The sequence below is a fragment of the Phocoena sinus genome, chromosome 15 (genome assembly GCF_008692025.1).
Source record: "Phocoena sinus isolate mPhoSin1 chromosome 15, mPhoSin1.pri, whole genome shotgun sequence".
NCBI lineage: Eukaryota > Metazoa > Chordata > Mammalia > Artiodactyla > Phocoenidae > Phocoena > Phocoena sinus.
In genome coordinates this window covers 21,950,143-21,974,185 of record NC_045777.1, presented here as the reverse complement: position 1 = coordinate 21,974,185, position 24,043 = coordinate 21,950,143, and the positions used below count along the sequence as shown (strand labels likewise).

At 39.6% G+C, this 24,043-nt stretch overlaps 1 protein-coding gene across 1 annotated transcript in view; it reads left to right on the top strand.

The window, feature by feature from the left end:
- Nucleotides 1–24,043, top strand: part of CTNNBL1 (catenin beta like 1) — a 170,092-nt gene that overhangs the window by 11,719 nt on the left and 134,330 nt on the right. Inside the window, exons 2-3 of the mRNA XM_032605835.1 lie at nucleotides 17,371–17,559; nucleotides 21,831–21,937. Coding sequence (XP_032461726.1) covers nucleotides 17,371–17,559; nucleotides 21,831–21,937 — 296 coding nt within the window. The remainder of the gene's footprint in view (nucleotides 1–17,370; nucleotides 17,560–21,830; nucleotides 21,938–24,043) is intronic.

Sequence of the window (24,043 nt, the reverse complement as noted above, 5' to 3'; positions counted from 1 at the left end):
TAATTTTCTGTGCATCTCTTACCACTGATGAGAGGAGGATGACAGGACTTCTCAGCAAATAAAAAGAATTACTTAAGCACCACTTGAGTTGGGCAGTTTTTACAAGACTTGAGAGTTTCAAAGGCCCTCAGTCTGCTTAGCCTGCCAATGTAGTCACTGAATATTATCTCCCTGGCTTCTCACTGGGGGATCCTTACACCTCATTCAGCGTAGTGAACTTGGAGAGACAGAAATTCTGATTCTTGTACCTCATTTTTTTCTTTTTCCAAAGATTTCTTCTTCCATCCCCACAGAACTTATAAGGACACAGAAGGCCCAGTGGCGGAAAAAGAGATGGCATTTGCCTTCTGGCTGACATGACTTGTGCTAGTGGTTGGTGGGGATTCCATAATGAAGATTGCAAATCACTTTCCATATTCCTGGAGCCTGTCCCATAATTAGAGGATTAAACATTTTGTTTAAATTAGTAATTTTCCCTCTACTTTTCTGTGTGCTTCAAACCACCATTAGAGCAAGATGGAGACTGGTTGACAGTCTGATATTGGGCTCCACATTCTAGTTGTGCTGAGGTTGAGGAAGTCTTATTTTAATTCAAGAAAGCAATTTTTAGCCATGGTTCATCTTGTGTGAGGCAGAGGCACTTTGATTGCTGAGTGCAGTGAGTATAGCTTTTTTTCAGGAGCACGACACCAAGCCTAACAGGATAATATCAGGAGGTAGGTATGCAGCTGGGCTTGAAGTATTGCCTCTGCATTAATGGCAGATATGCCTTCAATCGACAGATCGTGTTTGTGGGAGAAGGGGTTACTTATAGGTTTAGTATGTTCCTGATTTGCAGTGAATGAAAAACACCTCAAAGAGGAGCTTGTAGGAATTGTCATACTTTTAATGAGATAAAAGACTATGTGTTTTCTCCTCCCTATGTCACCAAGCCAAAAGAACAAAATAGAATGCTGGGGACTACCAGGTATTGAAGCCTACTGAGAGCCAGACATTGTGCTATTTGATTTGATGTGTTATTCTGTCTCACCCTAAAGGCAACCCTGGGAAGTCAGTATTCTTATTCCCATTGTGTAGGTGAGGAAAGTTAGTTCACAGAGGTTTAGTGACTTGCCCAAAGACACTCAAGAAGTAGGTGGTAGAATCGTTTTCCTAATAGAAGGCTCCAGTGGATGAAGGTAGCTTAAAAAAAGAAACACGCTAGAGAGTAGAATGCAGCAGAATGCTACCATCACCCTACCTTGTACTTGCCTCCAGTCTACCATATATATCATTCTTGTCCAGTAGAACACCGTGCCCTGGTTATCAAATCCAGGGAAGCAGAACACCGTGCATCAGTTACCAATCCCAGGGGAGCACTTCAAACACTGTCCATTGCATCTTGGTATTGAAGTTGCCAAGGAAAACACAACACAGTCAAGCACGGGATGGAACAATGCTTTACTCACATAGAGAAGAGACAGAGCAAGATCAGCTCCAGTAGTGTACTCAGTCCCTTGTGGCTAGCAGGGCCCTCCCCTTCCAATGCTGGACAGTTAGCCTATGTGCACCCCTCTTTCTTGCAGCAGCAGGAGGACCCAGACCTGAAAGCTAGTGGCATGACTAAGGGCCATTGACATACATGCTTAAGCAGAACAAAGGAACACTTGCTGAGCCTGAAACAGGGAAAGATATTCCTATACAAAGTGATAAGCCAGGCATAGGCTGTATGGGCTCCTTATCTCTTGTACAGAAGTATTGAGGTCCAAGGCCTGTTTTTATGTGACGGAGTGGGGTTTGAAATACTGCATGCATGAGACTGCCTTTCCCAACAATTTTGTATTGGAATTATTTGATTACATCTCTTTCTTCCCATTGGACTTTGAGTTCCTCTAGGGCAGTGACCAGCTCAGTACCTGCTGTAAATACTCAATGAATGTCTCTTGACTGAAGAAAGGAAAGAACAAGGGATGAATGAATGAAGCAGTGAATCAATGATTAGGTGGCTGAATTTGGGTTTCTTCCAGGTATCTTTTTATGTTAACTCTTAGCACCTCCACAGTTGTCTTCTTTTTCTTGTCTCTTACATCTTGATGGAGAGGAGATTAAGCTGTGTTTGTGAATGATAGTGGCCCTAGTCATAGGAGACAGTGGGTTGGGTGAAACTTGTCTTAAATAGCAGTTGATGATCTTGATAAAAGTCCGATTCCAGTACTTTAATAACCCGACAGTTGACTGGAGTTGTTTTAAAGACCAGAGCTGTCTCTGACTCCAAAACAAGAGATTAATCATTTATTAGCCAGATTTATACCAACTCTATTGTGAGACATAACTGCTGTTTTCTCTTTACCCAACCTTATAGGCAAAAGATAAAACTAACAAGGTTAGTTTTTATTTCATGTTGGTTATATCTGGCACATGCATTTCCATTTGATTTTTTTTCTTAAACATTTATTAAGTACTTTTTCTGGGTTAGGCACTTCCTCGCTGTGAGAGCTTTTTCCAAGGATGATCTCAGTGTGTGGTGATTTGACCAAGGTCACACACTGGTAACAACAAAGTTAAGTGTCTGACCACTAAAATCCATTTTCTCCTCCCTGCACCATGCTCCCCTATAAATGGGACTACTTTACCATCATTTCTTATGGACATTATGTTTTGTACAGGCCTGGGACACATATGGGTTTCTAAAACAGAAAGTGGTAGAGCTGCTAAAAGTACACTTAAGTTTAAGTAGCCTTGGGAAACAGATTAGTAGTAAGCACAGAAACCAGTTAAGGTGGGGTGATTTCCCAATCACATGGTCGTAGGTAGTATGGTACCCTGGAAAGAGCAAGAGCTTTGGGCTTAGATTGACTGTTTGAGTCCTGTCTCCACTATTTGCTAGCTCTTTGACCTTAGGCAGTTCGCTAAGCAAGCCACTACCTGAGCCTTGGTTTCCTCACTTGAAGAAACAGGGAATGGTATTACCTACCTGGCAGAGTTGTGTGAGGATTGAAAAGATAATGAAATGTTAATTTCCAGGTATATAATAAGCACACAGTTAATGGTCATTGTTATAAAGCTTGGATAATTGCTTGGTGAGGAAGCTGTAGGAAGAATTCTTCATGGTTTCTTTAAATCCTGCGATTCTCTGACCTCAGTGCCTCCTGAGAAGCTCTTTGTAAGATTTATATCTGACTTTGCCTATTGAGGCCCATCCTGGCTTATCTATGCAGCTTTGTTTAAAAGAGGTGACCGAATTCCCTTGTGTACAGGGTTTTCAGCCAGTGACTCTCTGATATTTAATATGTTTACCTGAATTCTCAAGTTTTAAGTAATTTCAGTCTGAGACAAGTGAGTAGGATTGATGTCAGGCTGCTTTAACACAGGTGTTATAAACAAGATTAAGAGGTTGTTGAAAAGATACTGGTGGAGCTCTGGGGCTAGCTTTCTAGAATCATTCTAAATTGACAGCTAATGGGTAGTTTGCCTTGATGGCTCTCTCGAGTTGGTTGTAACCAACTAGAGATTCACCCACAGGGGAAACATGCTTATGAAAATTCACTTTGCTTTCCTTTATAAAAAAAAGTAAAGGTATTGTAACCTGTAAGGATGTCTTTGCATGATGCTTTACACTGTTTTAAGGTAATTTTTTTAAAGGCAGTCAATTCTTAAGTTTTTTTGATGCCAAAAGCCTACCAAGCTTCAAAGAAAACTTTCAAAAGGAAAGAGACGGTTCAAAACAATTATTTTATTCTACTATTTATTTAATTTGTTTCTGTATAAGAGACTTACTTAATTATCTTAACCCTTGGTAGAGTTTCTTCCCACCCAGCGAGGTGTGTGTTTTGGCTTATTTGGTCTATTAGATGCTATTGCTAGGAAATTGAGTACCCTAAAATGTTCTTGGAGTGAGCAGTTATTAGTTTGAAATCACTTTGAAGTCAATTTTATAGCCTTCCTGAGAGAGTTGTGGTGGAGATAGAGCTTGTAGAGGGAATTCGTAGCTGGGCACGAGGCTACCCAGGCTACCAAAGAATTCCTTTTGATCATATTCCACATGGCCAGGTGGTCAGGGTGCCTTCTGTTTTCTGGGCGGAGGAAATATTTCTGACTCTAAGAATAATTCATTTACCATCCTTGTCTTTATTGGGAACAGAGGTATTTTGCTAACTCTAGTGGTTTGTAAAGCTTCTAGAAATAGTAAAACCTTTGGATTGAGGAAAATAAAATGCACCTTAGAAGAAAACAGACATGAAGCCATCTCTTTTCATTGTTTTTGATGGACTCATCAACAGGCATGTACAGATGCCATAACACTAGATACTTCATTCAAGCTGAGAGAGATAGGTAAGTCGGCACTCTAGTGCTGGAAATTGTGTTGTAAAATCGTGCTACATTTTCAGACTTTAAAGTATTACCCATAATGTTGAAAAATACTCTTTTTAACAAGATACTCAGGGTAAAGTTTCATGTGAGTTCTGTCTTCCTTGAAATAAATGTGGCAGCTATTATGTAACAGACTTATGTGGATAAGTTGTAAGCTTTAAAAGGAATAATGGTAATAGCTGATGTCCTAGGCTCTAGAGATCAAAACCATGTTGGAACCCTTAAGGAATTAATAAGCAACTGTGAAAGACCTAGATTTTGTAAATAAATAACATGACTCGTTTCTCACGTATGATCTGGTTCTCACTCATTTATTCCCAGGCCATTCAGTATGCTCTGAATATTCCGCCCCTTCCCATTTTCTCAAAATATCTCCACTTTTTTCTTTCCTGTCTGTCTTCTTGCTAGTATACGCTGCCCTGTCTCCCCACCACAATCACTCCTGCTGTTTGAAAGAGGAATGCAGTTTTGAGTCTTGGCAATGACCTTAGAGGCAACTTATAGAAAAAGTAGTTAAAGATTTTCTTCCCCACTTTAGTGTTAATGGAATTGTGCATTGCTAGAGGCAGTAGTCCACGGGCTGGAGACGTCTCTGTCATCACGATTACATGTAACAGGTGTGCCATGTAACTTGCAAAGCCATTGTATGGGTCTGCTGGTTGCTGAATGCATACTCCACCTCCCCTAGCCTCTGTGACATGCACTTATAAAATATCTAACCTTTGTGTTAGATATTTAAATAATAAAGTGAATTTCTTGTGTCTGAGCCTTTGGAAATAGTTTAAATAATTTAAAATAGCTTTGCCATATTAATTTGTTATTTAATGTTTAAAGATTCAAAGTGGACTGGTGTTCAAGGTGGGTAACCCCTGGGCTCATTGTGGGTTCCCCAGATGATCTGGCGGAGGGAGTTTTACCAAAATCTCCATATAGACAGATGACAGTAAGCGCTTCTGGTCAGTGAGCTTCCAAACAGGCAAGAAGCAACTACAGAAAAGAGCTTTCCTGGCTAACGGCATGGGCAGAAAAGTGGCAGGAGGGATTTTGGTGTTGGTTGAACGATGATGGCAGCAGGGAGAGATGATGCAAATTATGCCTTTAGATGATAGTTTCTGAAGTTGTGACTAGGGAAAGCTGACTGGGGGGTTGTGTATACTGCTGCTGTAAAAGTGAGAGTTAGATTCCAGACCCAGCTCTGTGGCTTCAGGCTCATCCTTGAGTCTTAGTTTATTCATCTGTAAATTACGAGGTTGTATGGATACACTTTGTCTGAATCTGAGTTTTACTCTTCTTACCCTCTGAATATCACTTGGTGCCATCATTAGAAAATTTACTAAGCTATATAGCCCAGGGTGGCATAAAATGATTAAATATGTAGATAGAACACATAGAACAGATGAATTCTGCTTGGTTGCAGTAATCTAATGATCCAAGAAATTCCTAGAATATGCATACATTGTATACATTTGCTAATAGTGAATTACGATTCTTGGATAGTTCATTGGTTTATCTGCCCTCTTCCCTTGTCTCTCATTGATTTAGCAATGTGGGTTAAGTACCTGCTATGAGCTGGGCACTGTGGGGTGCTGAGGTGTTAGCAGCAAGGGTCAGATCTCAGGGCACCTACCCTTGAGGACCTAGCATATGATTTAGTAGAGAAGATGGAGATTTATTAATGCACGTGTTGTGTGTTGATATGATACATTGCTGAGGAAGCGCAGAGGTCTTACTGGAGCATTTGGATGACTCCTAGAGAAGGTGGCCTTTGAGCTGGAGTTTAAGGCTGAGTAGGGTTTTTCTAGCTGGAACAAAAGGGGAAAGGAAGGTGGTCTGCTCTTCATGGTAGCACTATACGTGCTTACTCCATTCCAAGGCATCATTTGAGTAACTGAAGGTGACTCTTGGGTCCCTCCCTAACTCTTCTCTCATTCCCTTATTGGTTTTTTTCTATGGCAAGGTTTCCAGACCCTGTACTCTCCTGCTCATGCAATATTGAGATTGTAATGCCTCTTTTCAAGTGCGGTAGCTAACTCAGTGCTACGGGACTATAGTCGAATTAGATGTTATGCTTCTAATAGTGCACCCTTAATATGCATTAGATTTTTAAAAAATTAAAGTTGGCCATCCTGTTGAAAATGACATTAACTAAAACCATCAGCTGTTTCCTGAATGAATTATTTTTAAGTCATATTTCCTCTGGCAGGGACTTTATTTGCTCTTTTGAATTTAAACAAGGGACTTTATACTGCTCATACTCTTTTGGTTTAACCTATTACGAATCTATCTCTCTATACTACCATTCACCCACATTTCTCCGTCTGCCCACTTGAGTGACTTTGTGAAAGATCTTGTTGAGATAAAGGTACTCTATAGGTATTGTAAACCCTTAACCTTAATCAGCAGTAACAATATCAAGGGACTACAACCAGTTGGGCATGACTTGTTCTGCATGATTCCCTGCTAGCTTCTAGTGGTCTCCTTTTTCTTCCCCCCTAAGTATGTGCATAGCCATACCATTTTGCCAAGTTTATTTCAGATCATTTTTTAAGAAATAAAATATTATAAATACAGTTGAAGTGTCCTGTGTACCCTTCCCTAATCCCATTTCATTGTGTAGCCGTCCTTAATCCAACTTCTTTATTACCCTTCTTAGAAGCGATCACTATCCTGAATTCGGTGATTATTATTCCCAGTCATTTTTTTTAAAATGATTACTGCTTATGTATGCATCCAGTGATCATTGAAATTTTTTTTCTTATTACAAATATGCTCCAGTGAACATTCTTTAAATATGTCCTTGTGCATATGTCTGAGAATTTCTCTAATGTGTATACCTAGGAGTAGAACTGCTAGGATAGTCATAGAATATATGCATCTTCAGTGTTACTAGGTATCACCAATTAGCTCTGTACTCATTTACTCTTCTATCAGCATGTTTTAATTTGTTTCTCTATATCCTCACTAACACATGATATTGCCAGCTTTTAATTTTTTAATTTTTGCCAACCAGATGATATTTCCTGGTTTTTATATGCATTTCCCTGATTTCTAATGAGACTGGGTCCCTTTTTACATGCTTATGGGCTACTCAGTATTTTTTCTTTTGAAATCATAGTTGTGATTCTATTCCTTGTCAAAAGCTGAAAAGTCTATTGTATATATAGGACTTTGCAGTTAGCTGTCATTAAAAGAAATTGAATCCTAGGCTCTTTTTTCTTTAAAGTGCTGTATCTTTATTTTATTTAATCTTATTCTCCCTTATCTTACTAAAGACAATCCTGGGAGGTAGCAGAGCAAGGGCAGAGCATTTTTTAAATGCAGTGCTGGTAAGTCAAATGACTTATCTAAGGTCATGTGACTTTTAAGTGATTCACTAGCACCCAGATTTTTATGATTATTGGTCCACTGCTCTTTGCATTGTATACTGTGTTGCTTTTTTTAGGTCAGTGCAGTTCTGTTGTTCTTGGTTTGATGTCTAATATTCCCTCCAACACCTAGTAGAGTGATGTTCAGGTTCTGTTAGCTCAGTAAACACTTCCTGAGTGAATGATCATGGTTCTGATGTAGCTCACAAAACATTCATAATATCTGTTAAAATGGAGATAGTTTACCTTACAATGATTTTACAAGTATCTGCCTCTGTTAGGCTTGATAAAGAAACAGAATCAAAAAAAAAAAGAAACAGAATCAATATTCAGCTGATGCAGCTGTAGAATTAAGAGAAAATGTAGAATCAGAGAAAATGTCAAAGTAAATCATGAATGCTAAAGAATAGTTTGTACTTCCAAAAAAGAAATCTACACACCCTTTGGAAATGAGATGGATATATATTCAGGCTTTAACAAGGAGTAAGAATTTTTTTGGTAGGAAAAATTGATTAAGTAGTGTCTTCATGACTAGTGATTTAAATTATAAATCATATTCATGTTACTTGTCAGCCAGTCAGATTACAGATCATAAGTGAGATCTTTGGTAATGTTAATTTTTGATACATTGATTCCCCCTCACCTCCCCCCACACCGTGGACATTGGTAAAACCCACATTCTCCAGTAATTACTGTACTCTTAGTACCTGTAATTTTTTAAATTGGGAATTAATAAGTACATGAGGGTTCTGTTTAATATTTGCAATGACTTTGCTTGGAGATTTTGAGGAATTTTTGGTACCTGTTTTTCTTCCAGAAAAAAAAGGTGGCATATTGCCATGATTCTTGTATAGGCATAATATATAATTATATATGAATATCTGGAATTGCCACTCAGATATTTCTTTTTTTTAATCAATACATATTTATTGAGCATCTGTTTTCTTAACATCTTTATTGGAGTATAATTGCTTTACAATTGTATGTTAGTTTCTGCTTTATAACAAAGTGAATCAGTTATACATATACATATATCCCCATATCTCTTCCCTCTTGCGTCTGCCTCCCTCCCTCCCTATCCCACCCCTCTAGGTAGTCACAGAGCACCGAGCTGATCTCCCTGTGCTATGCGGTTGCTTCCCACTAGCTATCTATTTTACGTTTGGTAGTGTATATATGTCCATGCCACTCTCTCACTTTGTCTCAGCTTACCCTTCCCCCTCCCCATATCCTCAAGTCCATTCTCTAGTAGGTCTACGTCTTTATTCCCATCTTGCCCCTAGGTTCTTCATGACCATTTTTTTCTTTTTTTGTTTTAGATTCCATATATATGTGTTAGCATACGGTGTTTGTTTTTCTCTTTTTTACTTACTTCACTCTGTATGACAGACTCTAGGTCCATCCACCTCACTACAAATAACTCAATTTTGTTTCTTTTTATGGCTGAGTAACATTCCATTGTATATATGTGCCACATCTTCTTTATCCGTTCATCTGTTGATGGACACTTAGGTTGCTTCCATGTCCTGGCTATTGTAAATAGAACTGCAGTGAACATTGTGGTACATGACTCTTCTTGAATTACAGCTTTCTCAGGGTATATGCCCAGTAGTGGGATTGCTGGGTCGTATGGTAGTTTTATTTTTAGTTTTTTAAGGAACCTCCATACTGTTTTCCATAGTGGCTGTATCAATTTACATTCCCACCAAGAGTGCAAGAGGGTTCCCTTTTCTCCACACCCTCTCCAGCATTTGTTGTTTGTAGATTTTCTGGTGATGCCCATTCTGACTGGTGTGAGGTGATACCTCATTGTAGTTTTGATTTGCATTTCTCTAATAATTAGTGATGTTGAGCAGCTTTTCATGTGCCTCTTGCCCATCTGTATATCTTCTTTGGAGAAATGTCTATTTAGGTCTTCTGCCCATTTTTGGATTGGGTTGTTTGTTTCTTTAATATTGAGCTGCATGAGCTGTTTATATATTTTGGAGATTAATCCTTTGTCTGTTGATTCGTTTGCAAATATTTTCTCCCATTCTGAGGGTTGTCTTTTTGTCTTGTTTATGGTTTCCTTTGCTGTGCAAAAGCTCTTAAGTTTCATTAGATCCCATTTGTTTATTTTTGTTTTTATTTCCATTCCTCTAGGAGTTGGGTCAAAAAGGATCTTGCTGTGATTTATGTCATGGAGTGTTCTGCCTATGTTTTCCTTCTAAGAGTTTAATAGTGTCTGGCCTTACATTTAGGTCTTTAATCCATTTTGAGTTTATTTTTGTGTATGGTGTTAGGGAGTGTTCTAATTTCATTCTTTTACATGTAGCTGTCCAGTTTTCCCAGCACCACATATTGAAGAGGCTGTCTTTTCTCCACTGTATATTCTTGCCTCCTTTATCAAAGGTAAGGTAGCCATATGTGCGTGGGTTTATCTCTGGGCTTACTATCCTGTTCCATTGATCTATCTTTCTGTTTTTGTGCCAGTACCATACTGTCTTGATTACTGTAGCTTTGTAGTATAGTCTGAAGTCAGGAGCCTGATTCCTCCAGCTCCGTTTTTCTTTCTCAAGATTGCTTTGGCTATTCGGGGTCTTTTGTGTTTCCATACAAATTGTGCGATTTTTTTGTTCTAGTCACTCAGATATTTCTTAAAAACATGATAATGATATACCCTTACACTGCCATAGCACTTTATAGCTTACACAAAACCTCTTTGTAAGATGTTTTAACCATCACAACAACCCTTTGAGTGGGTAGAATTTTCTGTCTCTGATCCCTAATTATGAACTTTGGCTGATGATAGTTGCAGCATTAGAGATTGTGAGCTTTTTCAGTTCTGATGCCTTAAGCAAATTTGCAAGGGAGCCCTGATGTTAACTTTGGCAGGTTTTGCATGAAGCCTGCAAATATTGATTGAGCCAGAAGCCCTAGTTGTAAAATGTCACCAGTGAATGTGCAGCCAGCAAAGGCAAGGGAAAACTCATTACTGCAGCTCATCTGTAACTTCTGGGTCAGGCCACTCACTACCATCTGGTAAAAATGAATGTTTGAAAACTCCTTTTTATTCTGACTAAATGTAATCAGGTGAGGTTAACAGCAGATGATTTCTGAGCACTTCGTATTGGTTAAAGCAGTCCGTCCACAAGCTTGGGTTTGTGACATTCCATATGTCTAATCACCTGAAGAGGTATCAGAAAGCTTTGAAATTATGAAATCCCCAAATAAAGGTAGGAAGGAATTTAATTATGTGTACACCTCCCTTAACTATGTTGCATACATTCTTCCCATCTCATATTGAAAGTGTTTATTCTGAAAAAGAAAAGGCAATGAGAGAGGAAGAATGAAATAGGATTACTGTCTTAAAATAATATAAAGTGTTTTTCTTTTTAAATGTGAGAGTGAGATTAAACCTATTTTATATTGCTTTAAGGAGAAAGATTATGGACTGGGGAAGAAAATTATTAAGTTGAAATGTTTCCCCTTAATTGAATGAACTCTCTGAGCGATCCAGAGATGGAGGGAGTGCAGTTTAGGAGGAGGTTAAGTTTCTGGTCACCGAAAGTGTTAGGAAACCCCAGCCTATGCCTAGCAGAAATATTTTAAAGGGTTTTCAAACCTCAGAAAGATAATTGAGTTAGATCAAGGATTCCTAAAGTCTGGATTGTCTCTAGTGACTCAGAATTATTGCAAGAGGTTTTGAATCCAGATATACACAAGCATTTTCTGTAGAATGAATCTCAATCTCTCAAAATCTCTCTCAAAATTAATCAGTTTCTCTTTTTCTGTTTCTCTGTGTCTTCTCTTCTCTCTTGTAAATGTGGGAGTTAAAAACACAAATTCAATGAAAAGTATTACCAAATACATAGAAATGTATTTGTTTGTTGTCATTGTGTATTTTCTCAATTACTGGATACTAAAAAAGTGCAGCTGGGGTGGGGTCTGTCAAATATTTTGACGTTAAAAATGGGATCCTTGTTTTAACACCTATTAATGGTCAACACCCTCTCCAACCTTGAGGTTCTTTGATTTTAAGTCAGGTGTGTCCAGGAGAGATACACGTATTGTCTTCTGTGGGCTAAACTGTGTTTAGCACTTTAGAAACATTGGCCTTTATGTACATACATATATATATATATATATATATATAAAATGTCTGTGTGAAAGTGCGGGTTGTTCCTAGTTTATAGATTGAGAAAACTCAAGCCTGGAATGGGTAAGTTACTTCCCAGGGCTGCTAAGTAGAGCGACCAGGATTTGAATTTAGGAAAATCTGACTCCAAAATTCATTCTCCAAACAGGATATCACCATTGCACACAGGTTAGGAATGACTCGTTAGTATAGCGAAGGAGGAGATGAATTATATTGGGAATTAGAAGGCTTATATTATTGCCTACCACAGACAAGGTGCTTAAACCCACCGAGCTCAGGTCTCCCTATTTCTGTAAAAAGAGGGATAAACTAGATTATCTCTTTCAGCTCACATTTGAGTCTTTCCCATTGTTTGATATTTAGGAAACAGCACTTTATGCCCCCATTGGAAGGCCCTTTTCTGAAGATATGTGACCTTCTTGATGCTAGGTGAAGAATTCATGGTTTATTATAAAGTTAATAGAAGATTTCCTTTGAATTTTTCCATTTCCTTAATAAAATGAATATATTTTTCTTCCATTAACATGAAAGTACATTTTATGAAAATTACTCCACTTCTTAGCCAGGTAACCTGGAATATTGAGCTATATTTAGATGTTCCCCCGCAGTATACATCTCCATTGTTATAGCCTGGTACAAATGTGCTCTTCACATTAATAATTGCACTGTGTGTTTTCATAATTTATCATAATGATACCATTATTGCTTATTATAGAAGTCCCCTTTCTTCTCCCCAACCCCCAAGTCTAATTGAGGTCGAGACAGACCATAAATGCGATAATATAGATTGCATGCTCAGAGGAAATGGGGTTGGTTTCATAGTGGAGTTTTAATTTAGGATTCGTTCTGGTGATGTAGCCTCTTCCAATGGTACATTACTTTGAGCCCAATATAACTGCATTTTCCCACAGCCCCTCATTATAGCTACAGCTTCTCACTGCTTTTTAATTAAAAAGAGGAGGAAGGGAGAGAAATGAAACCTAAAGCTTAGATTGGATATTGTCTGGGTATGCAGGGACTAGTCTAGGCAGATTGCTTATTTAATTTTTTAATTCTTTCAAAGCTTTCATGGAGATGTCTTGATTTCTATTTCTAGGGGGATGGGTATATATATCATCCATCATACACACACAAACACACACAAGGCATCAAGATTTTTGGAAAGTAAAGACATATTATATGTATATTCTTGGAGCTTCCTATAAGCTTTGAGCAAGTGGGAATCCTTTGTGTATCCTAGAAAGGGTACCAGCTGTGTGGTTGGATGGTGGCAAATGCTTAGTGAGCATGTATTCCGCTCACCACCTATTGGGAATAAGGCAGGGAATGTAGAAGATTGTAAAAATCCTTAAAAGGCTGATGTTCTACTACATCAGAAGTTAAGAGTTAATCATTTTTCTGCTGTGGGCAGCAGAAGCAGAGAAATGACTTTATTAAGAACAATTTCTTTTGTCGTTCCTTCATCTTGAGGGATTCCAAACACCTTTCAGATAGCAAAACAAATTAATCTCCAAAGGTGACTGGTAAGACTGGCTTAATCCTCTTGGGATTGGTTGTGTAAAACGCAAGGAGAGCTCAGGCCTGAGCTGATGACCTCTCTGACAGGCTGTGAGTGCTGCCTTTCTGGATCCAGAGTCCTTTGTCTCTTCTGTAGTGAAATCAGTTTGGCAGTTCCTAGGTTCTTCCCCACTTACATATTCTTGCTTTGTTTTGTATAACTGATCACTCTCTCAGTGGTGAATACTGGTAAATATAATCTAGAAGTTTATTTCTGGGGCAGGGTGTTGTTAGCTTCACAGATTTTAATGGGGATCTTTTACAAATAGGACTTCAGCTGTGTATGAGTCCCTATTTCATTCAGTGTTGCCAGAAATCCAATTTCATTTTGACATTATCAGGGAACAGGAACCCCTCAGATGAAAATTCCCTAAACCTGGGATGTCTAGTATGGTAGCCACTCGCTGCACATGGCTGTTGGGCACATGAAATAGGGCTGCTTCTGTGTTGAGATACACCACGAGTGTAAAATACATCTACCAAATTCCAAAGACTTAGTATTAAAAAAAAAAAGTAAAATACTTCATTAGTAATTTTTTATATTGATTACATGTTGAAAAGGTAATATTTTAGATATATTGGATTAAATAAAATATATTATTGAAATTAATTTCATCTGTTTCGTTTTTATTTGGCTGCTAAAACAATTTTAAATTATATCTATGGCTTGTATTATATTTTGATTGGACTGCTATGTCCTAGATTGTTAAGCCCCTTGATAGCAAAGCAATGTTTGTCTTTATGCCATGTGTCCCCAGTCCCCAGCACAGTGCCTTATATATAGTTGGCACTTATTATATATTTGTTAAAGAAATGAATTTTAACCTTTATTACTCAGAATGGTCAAATTTCAGAAATGAGTAGGAACTTCTCTATTTGGAGGGTTAGTATCTGAAAAAGAATTGGGAGTTGAGTAGAGAAGTAAAGAACAGAAGTTTTTAAAATTTTGCCTTGGGAGAGAAAAATGCTGAAATAAAATATATCGGACCTTTGGGAGGCTTATCCATCTGTTGGAGAGGGAGGTGGGAGCTGTTATGTTTGTCAAGGAACCATGTCAAAGCATCCCAGTGGGATGGGTTCTGCTGTGCTCTGCTACAGAGTTGTCCTCCATGAGGGGCGCTAAAGCCGAATACCCTGTATGAGGGGGAAGGAAATTGGAGATACAGTGGCTAAACCTAAAGGATGCCCTCTTAGGAATGTGCTTAGACTATTCATAAAGATTAGCAAAGCTATTCTTGTCTCAAGAATCCGTTCTAGCCCTGTCTATCCCTGTGTCCCTATTTAGACATTACCCTAATGGAAGCCTGGGACTGGTACTAGGCCAGACTGATTACTTGAGGATCCTTCAAGCCTTGGAATTCTTTAATAAATTATTTGTTGAATGAATGGTTTAACAAATATTACTTTAACTTGGCTAACGTCTTGTATGACTTATGTTTATGGGTATATGTTCTTGCCTGAAAGTCCCTCAGATCTGTCTCAGCTAGGGTCCTGGAATCATGGAAATTGGCAAATTTCCCAGAGATCAGTTTCAACTTTTAGAAGGCAGCAGGTTGTCTTTGTAAGAGTTTATTAAAGGATCTCAGGCATCCTGTCTCCCTGCTTATAAAATAGAACTGTTAACTACTTCTCATCCCCAGAGATGGGGTGAAGATTAAAAGGAGTGCTTTAAGTTCTGCAGAAGGAAAGTGCTATTTCAGTGGAAATTATTAGTGGTAAAAATGAAACTCCTCCTGGACCTCTGAAATGTTTGTTTTACAGAAGTGGATTGGAAGATGTGTTCAAAAGAGACATTGCCATTGTTCTCTTTTTTTGCATTTCTTAACTGTGGCAGCATTTAGCTTTCCCCTTTTAATTGTGGTCCACTGCCTTTTCTCTCTGCGCTGAGATAAACAGTCCAGAAATCCCCTCTCCGTGGAGGACTGTGGAGCTCATGCTTTGATTTGGCTGCTGCAGTAGGCTCACACTAATAGAACCGCAGCAGGGCTTGTCTTAGGAGTCTGAAAGAACTAGTGCTCCCAGAGGGCTGAAGTTCCTTACCTGCTGTGGAGCTACCTCGTTTGAAGCCTGCCCTCGTTTAGGAGCAAGCTACCTCCTCTCCTCACATGAAAACCACCACCTCCTTTTTTTGTACTCTTTGGTTACTGGCATGTTGATTTCCTTTTTCTTTTTCTTCTTTTTTTTAACGTGTAGACTAGTAATGATGACAGCAGATTTGTGTAATTTTTATATTTATGGAAATAGAGTGTGGTCATATGAAATTATAATCCATCCCAGGGAGACTCAGGAACAGAGTGAAAAATAGCAGGTGGTACCCCACAAACCGAATTGTCTAATGTGAGTTTTCTAAGCAATGTCATATGCGTAGACTTACTGAAGCACCTGGTATGTGGAATCAGCAGGGTACATGAATATAGAGGGGAATGCCTTTGTACCACTCGGGTAGCAGAGTTCAGTAACAGTGTGGGTTATAAGTCACAGGGTGAGATGTGTATCATGTATAATAGAAATTTGTCTGTTATCACCAAAAGCAACTTAGCAGGCTGGCAGTGAATGTAGCATTTTCTTCACTTTGGTAGTAACATACCACATTGTACCTAGCACACTGTTGGTGTGTGCAGTTATTGTAACAGATAAAGAAAAGCTCGTTGAAGAGCCTAACACAAATGTTTTGTGTTGGGGAAGACAGAATCATTTGGATTAATTAACTCATAGTAATAATTTTATATATTTGTTTAGTATTGTTATAGTTTAGTGTTCTTTCACTACAGTTTGCCACCATTTGGTACAAACTTCCAGTTATAAGGTAAATAAGTTCTGGGGACCTAACGTATAGCAGAGTGACTGTAGTTAATGATACTGTATCGTATACTTGAAAGTTGCTGAGATCTTAAATGTTCTCACCATCAGTGGTGGTGGGGAAAGGTAATTATGTGAGGTGATAGAGGTATTAGCTAACCTTATTGTGGTATCATTTCACAAAATATATATGAATCAAATCATCATGTTGTACACCTTAAACTTGCACAAGTTATATGTCAGTTATATCCCAATAAAGCTGAAAAAAATTTTAAAATACACACAAAAACATCTTTTCTGAAGTTCACAGGGAGAAAAGGGTGATAACCTCCACTTGCAGACGAGGAGAGTAAGGCTTAGAGAGGTTAAATGGTGTGCCCAAAGTTGCACAGTAGTAACTTGAGCTGAATGGAGATATTGGGCTGTTTGATATCTAGTGCGGTGCTCTTTTTCCTCAGTTCTGAGGCCCATTTCAGTTTTATTCCAGCTGAATGGCAAGCAATCGTAAAAACTCCTCCATGGATTGCATTGTCAGAGGGAGAATGAGACCCTAACAGTGCGGTGGGAAAAGCCCTGGACTAGGAGTCAGGAAGTGCCATTCTATTTTCAGTGCTGCTCCTGGCTTTGTGACCTTGGGTAATCCTTGACCTCTGGGCCTTACTCTCCTCTGCTGTAAAGTAGGAATTTAGAATGTTGTAGACCCTTGGAGGTTGTGTATGTAATATTCTCTGTTTGAATTACTTGTGAGTGACTATAATCTTTTCTAAATCTGAATTAAAACCAGGTACCAAGGGATTGGTGTTGGGGACTGAATCCTAGCTAGTAAATTGAGCTTAACCCAGCGTTCCCTTCTCAAAGTAGCCTTGTTCCCCGTGATTTCTGTATATACAGGAACTTTTGTGAAGTGCTAAACTTTGCATACTGAAAAATACTTGTAACAAAAACCAGCTACCTTGTAGGTGACTGTAATCATGTGTTTATAGAATCGTTGCAGGTCTGAAAAATAACCACTTAGAGCTTTACTTCATTCTGTGGGAGAAATTGTGTGCTCTGGTGTTTTTCAGTCAGGGAATTCCGAAAACTTTTAGAATGCTTGGTATGTACGCCCTTATACATATTTTCCAGCTCTAAAATCCTGTGTTTCTTTTTTCTCTTTCTTAGCCCAACAGGGGCACAAAACGTCCCCGGGATGATGAAGAGGAAGAGCTGAAGATGCGTCGGAGACAAGCTGGTACTCGAGAGCGTGGCCGCTTTCGGGAGGAGGAAATGACTGTGGTAGAAGAAGCAGATGATGACAAAAAACGGCTGCTTCAAATCATTGACAGAGAGGGTGAGGAGGAAGAGGACGAGGTAAGGTGGCAGAGCTGGGTTTGGAGCTCAGATGCTCGGCCCTGACACAGCATCTGTAGAGTGTAATTCAGCGCTAAATGCTAAATTTCCCTGAACTTCCCAGCTTAATCTGTAAAATGGGGTTAAGAATACTTATTTCACAGTGTTGACATGAAGGTTAAGTGGAATAATGGAGTTGGGAAAGCATCTTACAAACTGTAAAGAACATTACAGATAGAGTTTTTAAATTATTCTGGATTATATATTATAATCGAGGCCCAAGCACTGAACTGTGGGGCAATTAGTATGGACTGAGGAGGGTCAGAGAGGCTTCCTAGCCAGCACTGAGGACACATAGAGGGCACTCATTTTTAAGTACAGTCAATAGTCTTTGAAAGAGGAGTAGAATTTTGTCAAACAAGTGGAGGAAGGACTTATCAGGCAGTTGAGATGGCCTTCGCAAAGCAACAAAGTTGAAGAAATTAAAGGCGCAGTTAGGGGATTAGGTATTTAGATGTGACTGAAAAAATATGGTTTAGGGAAAGATATACCCAAGGCCCTTTCTATTTGCTGTTCCTCAAGGTGCCTTAGGGCCTTTGCAATGACTCCTGTCTCTGAACCTTTTTACTTCTGTGTCCTCTGCTGGCATGCTCTTCTTCCCCTGATGCTTTTTACATGACTGGTTTCTTCTCATTCAGGTCTCAGTTCAGGTGTTTCTTCCTCAGGGAAGTCGTTCCTGTCTCTGAGGTAGCCCTGCAAGTCGTTCTCTTATTCTCTTATCACTTTATTCTGTATACAGTCTTCACAGCACTTATCATGATCTGAAATTCCTGTTTGTATTTTACTCATTTGTTGTCTTCTCCCCAACCTCTGTTGAAAACGGACTGGCTCTGTTTTGTTCACAGCTGTATCTCTAGCATTCAGAGCAATGCCTAGAACTTGGTGTAGGCCCTTAACAAGTATTTATTGAATGAATAAATGAATGAAGCTGAAAAGAATAGAGGTAAAATATCAGTGATTAAAAATAATGTGACCTTACTTTTGTGTCTCTTTAAATCCTTAAGTGTTAACTTGTATGTTATTTCACTCTGGCATTTTGTTCAGTATGAATTAGATTCTTAAGAGCCAGCTGTTTTTTGGTTTCCTCAAAGGCTTGATGCTAAGTTTGGATTTAAAAAATGAAGCTGGAGTGTGAATCTGAGAAGAAAAAAAAATTGATTCATATTCCAAAAAGGTCTTTATTGTGTTATGACAGTAACTCTCTCCTCATTAAGATTTCTACCAGTGGTAATTCGGTGGTCTGCCCCTAAGAGGTGGTGACACTTTGGAAATTTGTGGTGAAAAACAGTCTTGGATTTCCTCTCTGAGGGCAGCAGCCCTGCCAGCCTTAGACAAACAATGTGTGTAGCACATCCTCCCTCCTTACTAGCTTCTGATCAATCTGTTAGCCCTGCAGCAGCAGTTAATTGGCAGGTATAATTCCCGTGTCGGGCAAGGCTGGTACTGGAGGATTAGCATAGTAGCTGTCATGGGTATAAGGTCTCTAGCCTGGAAGACAGAAATGGGATGTGGGACCAGGCCTTCTGTTAAGGGACAGGGAAAAAGAGGTCGCTTTGTAAAAATGACGCATGGAAGGCCACAAGTCCAGGAGTTATTTTCTCACTGCCACCAAAGTCCCATTTGATGAAAAACAAGTGATGTTTGCCCCTGTAAAGTCAGGTGAACTTGTAAAATATTATTGTCCTTTTTGTGCTACATCACCAGCATTCATCTTTCTGAAATCTCCCTCTGGTTTCTGACGTTGAGCTATTGGAGATACTGCTGTGGCTGATGACTAAGACTGATAATTCGGTTTTCCCCCAGTGTTGGAGAGAAATTAAAGGAGGGAAGGCCAAACCCTGGAGAGGCTAAGACTTTGGGAATCCTATGAGAGCTGTATTATTAACACTAATAAAGTTTTTTCCCACAGGGTTGGCAGGATGTTAGCTAAGGGAAAGAAAAGCTGTAGGTACTGAGATTGCCTGAAAGTGATTTAACCCTTTCCTAGCAATTTAAATTATTTTAGTTAAATCCCAGTGATAAGTTGGGTACATTAACAATCATGCTAATAGTTACAATAACAGCTTATATTAATAGAGTGTCATATAGTTTATAAAACAATTTTATGTACCTCATGTCTTCAGGTCATCTCTATGATGACCTAAAGTAGTTTTCCCCTTTCTCCCTGCCTTCCTTCCTTCCTTCCTTCCTTCAACAGATTTTCATTGGATGTCTCCTGTGTGCCAGGCCCTATCATGGGCACTGGAGAGTCAACAGTGAATAAGCACACATGGGCCACTAACAGAGGTTTGGGGTTGGAGAGATTACTGGGCCAAATCCTGCCAGGCCTTCCTTATACAGGTCATGTGAAGGATTTGGGACTTTATTCTAAATGCCAAGTGGATGAATTCACTTATGAGGTAGAATCAGTTAGACTTGGTGAGGGTTTGAAGATTATATTCAGCAAAGTAACATTGCCACGTGGGTAGTAAGTAGTGAAGCTAAGCTCTGAGTCCTGACTGAGTCAGGGCACTGACTTCAGTTTTTTTACCAAGTCAGGGTACCTCTCCTTAAAGCTGTAGACACTGGGGAGCGGGTGGGGTTCCAAAAGAGTACCTCAGGGTCCAGGAGTCATTGATAAAATCTAAGAAAGGTGTCACGCCCAAAATGAATGTATAGGTATCTCCCACTTTAAAACTCAATATGTCGGGGCTTCCCTGGTGGCGCAGTGGTTAAGAATCCGCCTGCCAATGCAGGGGACATGGGTTCGAGCCCTGGTCCGAAAAGATCCCACATGCCACGGAGCAACTGGGCCCGTGCTCCACAACTGCTGAGCCTGCGCTTTAGAACCCACGAGCCACAACTACTGGGGCCTGTGCACCTAGAGCCTGTGCTCCGCAACAAAGAGTAACCCCCGCTCACCGCAACTGGAGAAAACCCGCACGCAGCAATGAAGACCCAACACAGCCAAAAATAAAATAAGTAAATTTAAAAAAGAACCTCAATATGCCAAAATCTAAATTTAATAGCTAAATTTTTAGGTACTTAAAAAATTATGAGATGATTCAGTGATTTCCAAAAGGATCTATTTCTGGTTCTCCTTTTTTTTTTTTTTTTTGCGGTACGCGGGCCTCTCACTGTTTTGGCCTCTCCCGTTGCGGAGCACAGGCTCTGGACGCACAGGCTTAGCGGCCATGGCTCACGGGCCCAGCCGCTCTGTGGCATGTGGGATCTTCCCGGACCAGGGCACAAACCCGCGTCCCCTGCATCGGCAGGCAGACTCTCAACCACTGTGCCACCAGGGAAGCCCTTCTGGTTCTCTTAATAGCAGTTTCTTTATTGGTTTTGGGTGTGAGTTTTGGTCAGCGACTACGAAGCTAGGAGTTGGGAGAGTGTTAGAGAGGCAGAGCGCACTGCAGCACATTACTTTAAACTGGGAACTAAACTGAGGAAAAAACGTTTCTGAAACTTTAGTGTAGATTTTTTTGGGGGGGGGGTGAATGATTCTGTTTTCAAAAATTCACTTTATTTACCTTTGTAGGTATTATTCCACTGTATGAAGTAAGAATATTCTGTATGGTCTGCTAGTTTTTTTATGCTTCCTCTGAGCGAGGTTACTAAATTCTTGTTGCTGTATCGGGATTCCAGGTACCTGTCTGATACCCTTCTCAGTAGCTAGTGAGGACTAGATACAGTAATGTATAATATAAGAAACACAAAGCAGTGACTATTGCTAATTAACAACCATTCTTATGGGTGTACAAAAATAGGCTATAAGTTGAATTTGACGTATGGACCATAGTTTGCTGACCCCCGGTGTAGGGAAAAGATTGAGGGGCACTGCCACTGACTCAGGGTTTGACCTTGAACAAGTTCTTTAAACTTCTAAATGTTATCTTACCTGTACAACAGAAGAGAAGGACGAAATAAATATTAAACAATATTCATTTAGTATTGTTGCTACTCCCTGCCATACAGTATGCTCAAGAAATATTTGTTGAATGAGTGAGTCTTTAATACCTCAAGTTGAACTTCCTGTGCTAGATGTGAGACACACAGAGTGATGATACAAAGTAGCATGTGATGTACACCCTTAACCCTCATTCTAATGGGGGAGATAAAGTATTTACTGTATAGTTAATCCAGAAAGGTGAGGGGCAGAATGGCATGTAAGAGCCACGGGAAAGAAGTAGTGATTAGTGAATAAGAAATCCCTTTGGACTGAAATTGTTGCATTTGTCTCTTTACCCCAGGAAGAACCATTGGATGAAAGCTCAGTGAAGAAGATGATCCTTACATTTGAAAAAAGATCATACAAAAACCAAGAGTTGCGGATCAAGTTTCCAGACAATCCAGAGAAGTAAGTCTCTGTTTTGCTGTTTTTGCCCTTTCTCCTCTGAGATGTTTTGTTTGCTATTTTGTTTTGCTCTTTGTGTATTTTGTGTTCCCAGGATGACCCACATGTTTGGGAAATCACTAAAAGTACTCACAGGACTCGGAGTCAGTGGTACTCAAGGATACGCAATATGATCAGCAAGGGAAAAAGACACATCAGGCAGTTTGGAGAAATTCATGTACAGGCTTCCTGTGTTTTCTCCCTTCCACTGGGAGGGGTCAACAGACCTGCTCCTTTTTCCAGCAGTGAAATACATCATCACATGTGCAGTGTTTCTGTTAGGAAAGCCCGTTTGAGACTCTGAGACCAGGGTATTTATTGAAGACAGATCATAGCATTCTCTGCCAGCAACAGCTACCAAAATTCCAGACTCACAGAAGGAAAGCAGATGTTCAGTGCCCCAGATGGGCAAAGCAACTTTATCACTTAGGAATTGTTTCAAAAGCCAGGTTCCCAGCTGCCAGCCTAGGACCAGGCCCTTCTAAGGATCAGGCCTGTTATGTTAACTCTTTTTTGCATTACTCTTCTCAAGGCCCCAGGAAGACTGACCATGGCTGCCATTAGTGATAGCTTTACTGTTGAGAAATGTCAAAGGCTTTGGGGTTAGACAAATATGGGTGTGACTCCCACATGACCTTGAGTAAGTCATTTCTCCTTTCTTAGCCTCAGGTGTCTCATCTGTATAAAGAAATAGTACCTTCCTCACAGGGTGGTTGTGAAGAATAAGTGAGAATAATGGCAAGTGTTTAGCTCAGTATCTGGCACATAGTAAGTGCTCATGAAATGATAGTTAATATGGTTGTTACTACACCAGCTCCTCAGTGCGCTGTGAAGTGCTATAATGAGGAGTCTGATAACTTTGCATCAGTTTTGAATCCTAAGTAAATGGATTTTCATATTTATACAGATTTTAATGTCCTAAATCTCTCTTTTCCTCCCTCCCTCCCTCCTAGGACATACACTTTTAATGAATCTTAATATGCCTAAGGTCCCTAGGCAATTAGGAGTTGAATAGTATAGTCTTTGCACTCAAGTTTAAAGGTTACTAGGGAGACTGCCTATAAATGCATGGTAGAAGGAAGTATACTTTAAAAGAAATATAAGCAAAGTACTGTGGGAGCAAAGAGGAAGAAGCAGTGAATACCAAGTCGGGGGCTATTGAAGGCTTCACAGAAGAGGTGGTATTTGAGCTGGGCCTTGAAGAATGATTTTGATTTTAGTTAGGCAGAAAACATGGAAAGGCATGCCAGGCAATGTGACTAGCAGGAACAAAGGCACAGAGGTATCAGAGGGCATCCTGTTGTCATGGCAACTTGGTAAGGCTAATGTGGTCCACTACGTTCTCTCTGTACCGTGGATGAGGAGGTGGAGAGGGGAGAACCCGGTTACTGGACTTGGGCCACAGCCCCCTTTGACAGTAGGAGTAGCTAGATCAGAGCTCAGCTTTCCCCACACCAGAGTCCTGTCAGTTTTTGTGCTGACCTCTGTCATGCAGCAGTAATTGCATTTGTCATACTGCTCTGTGTGTGTGTGTGTGTGTGTGTGTGTGTGTGTGTGTGTGTGTTTGATTATATAAGTAATACATGAATAGATTGTTATCGTAAAAAATACCAATAGTGCATAGTAGAATGAAAAATGAAAGCTGTCCTTCACTGCACTGATCCCCTTTCCGTTCCTCTACTTAGAGATAGCGCCTGTGAACACTTCTGTAAGTATCCTTTTTGATTGTTTTCTGTACACTTATTTACATATATATAAATATGCAAATATTTTTCTCCTACCTAAATCATACTGTACATACTCTGCACCTTGATTTTTTTGGTCACATAACGGAAGATCTTTCAATGTTGGTGCATGCATATTTACCTTATATTTTGTGCCCGCTGCATAGCATTTCATGGTTTGGAGATACCATGATTTATTTATTATGTTTCTATAGATGGACATTTGGTTATTTTAAATATTGGCTTTTATGAACAATGCTGTAGTGAACCTCTGTGTACATGTGTCTTAGTGTACATGTATTTCTATAGGATACACATCTAAATGTTGAATTCCCAGATTGAAGGC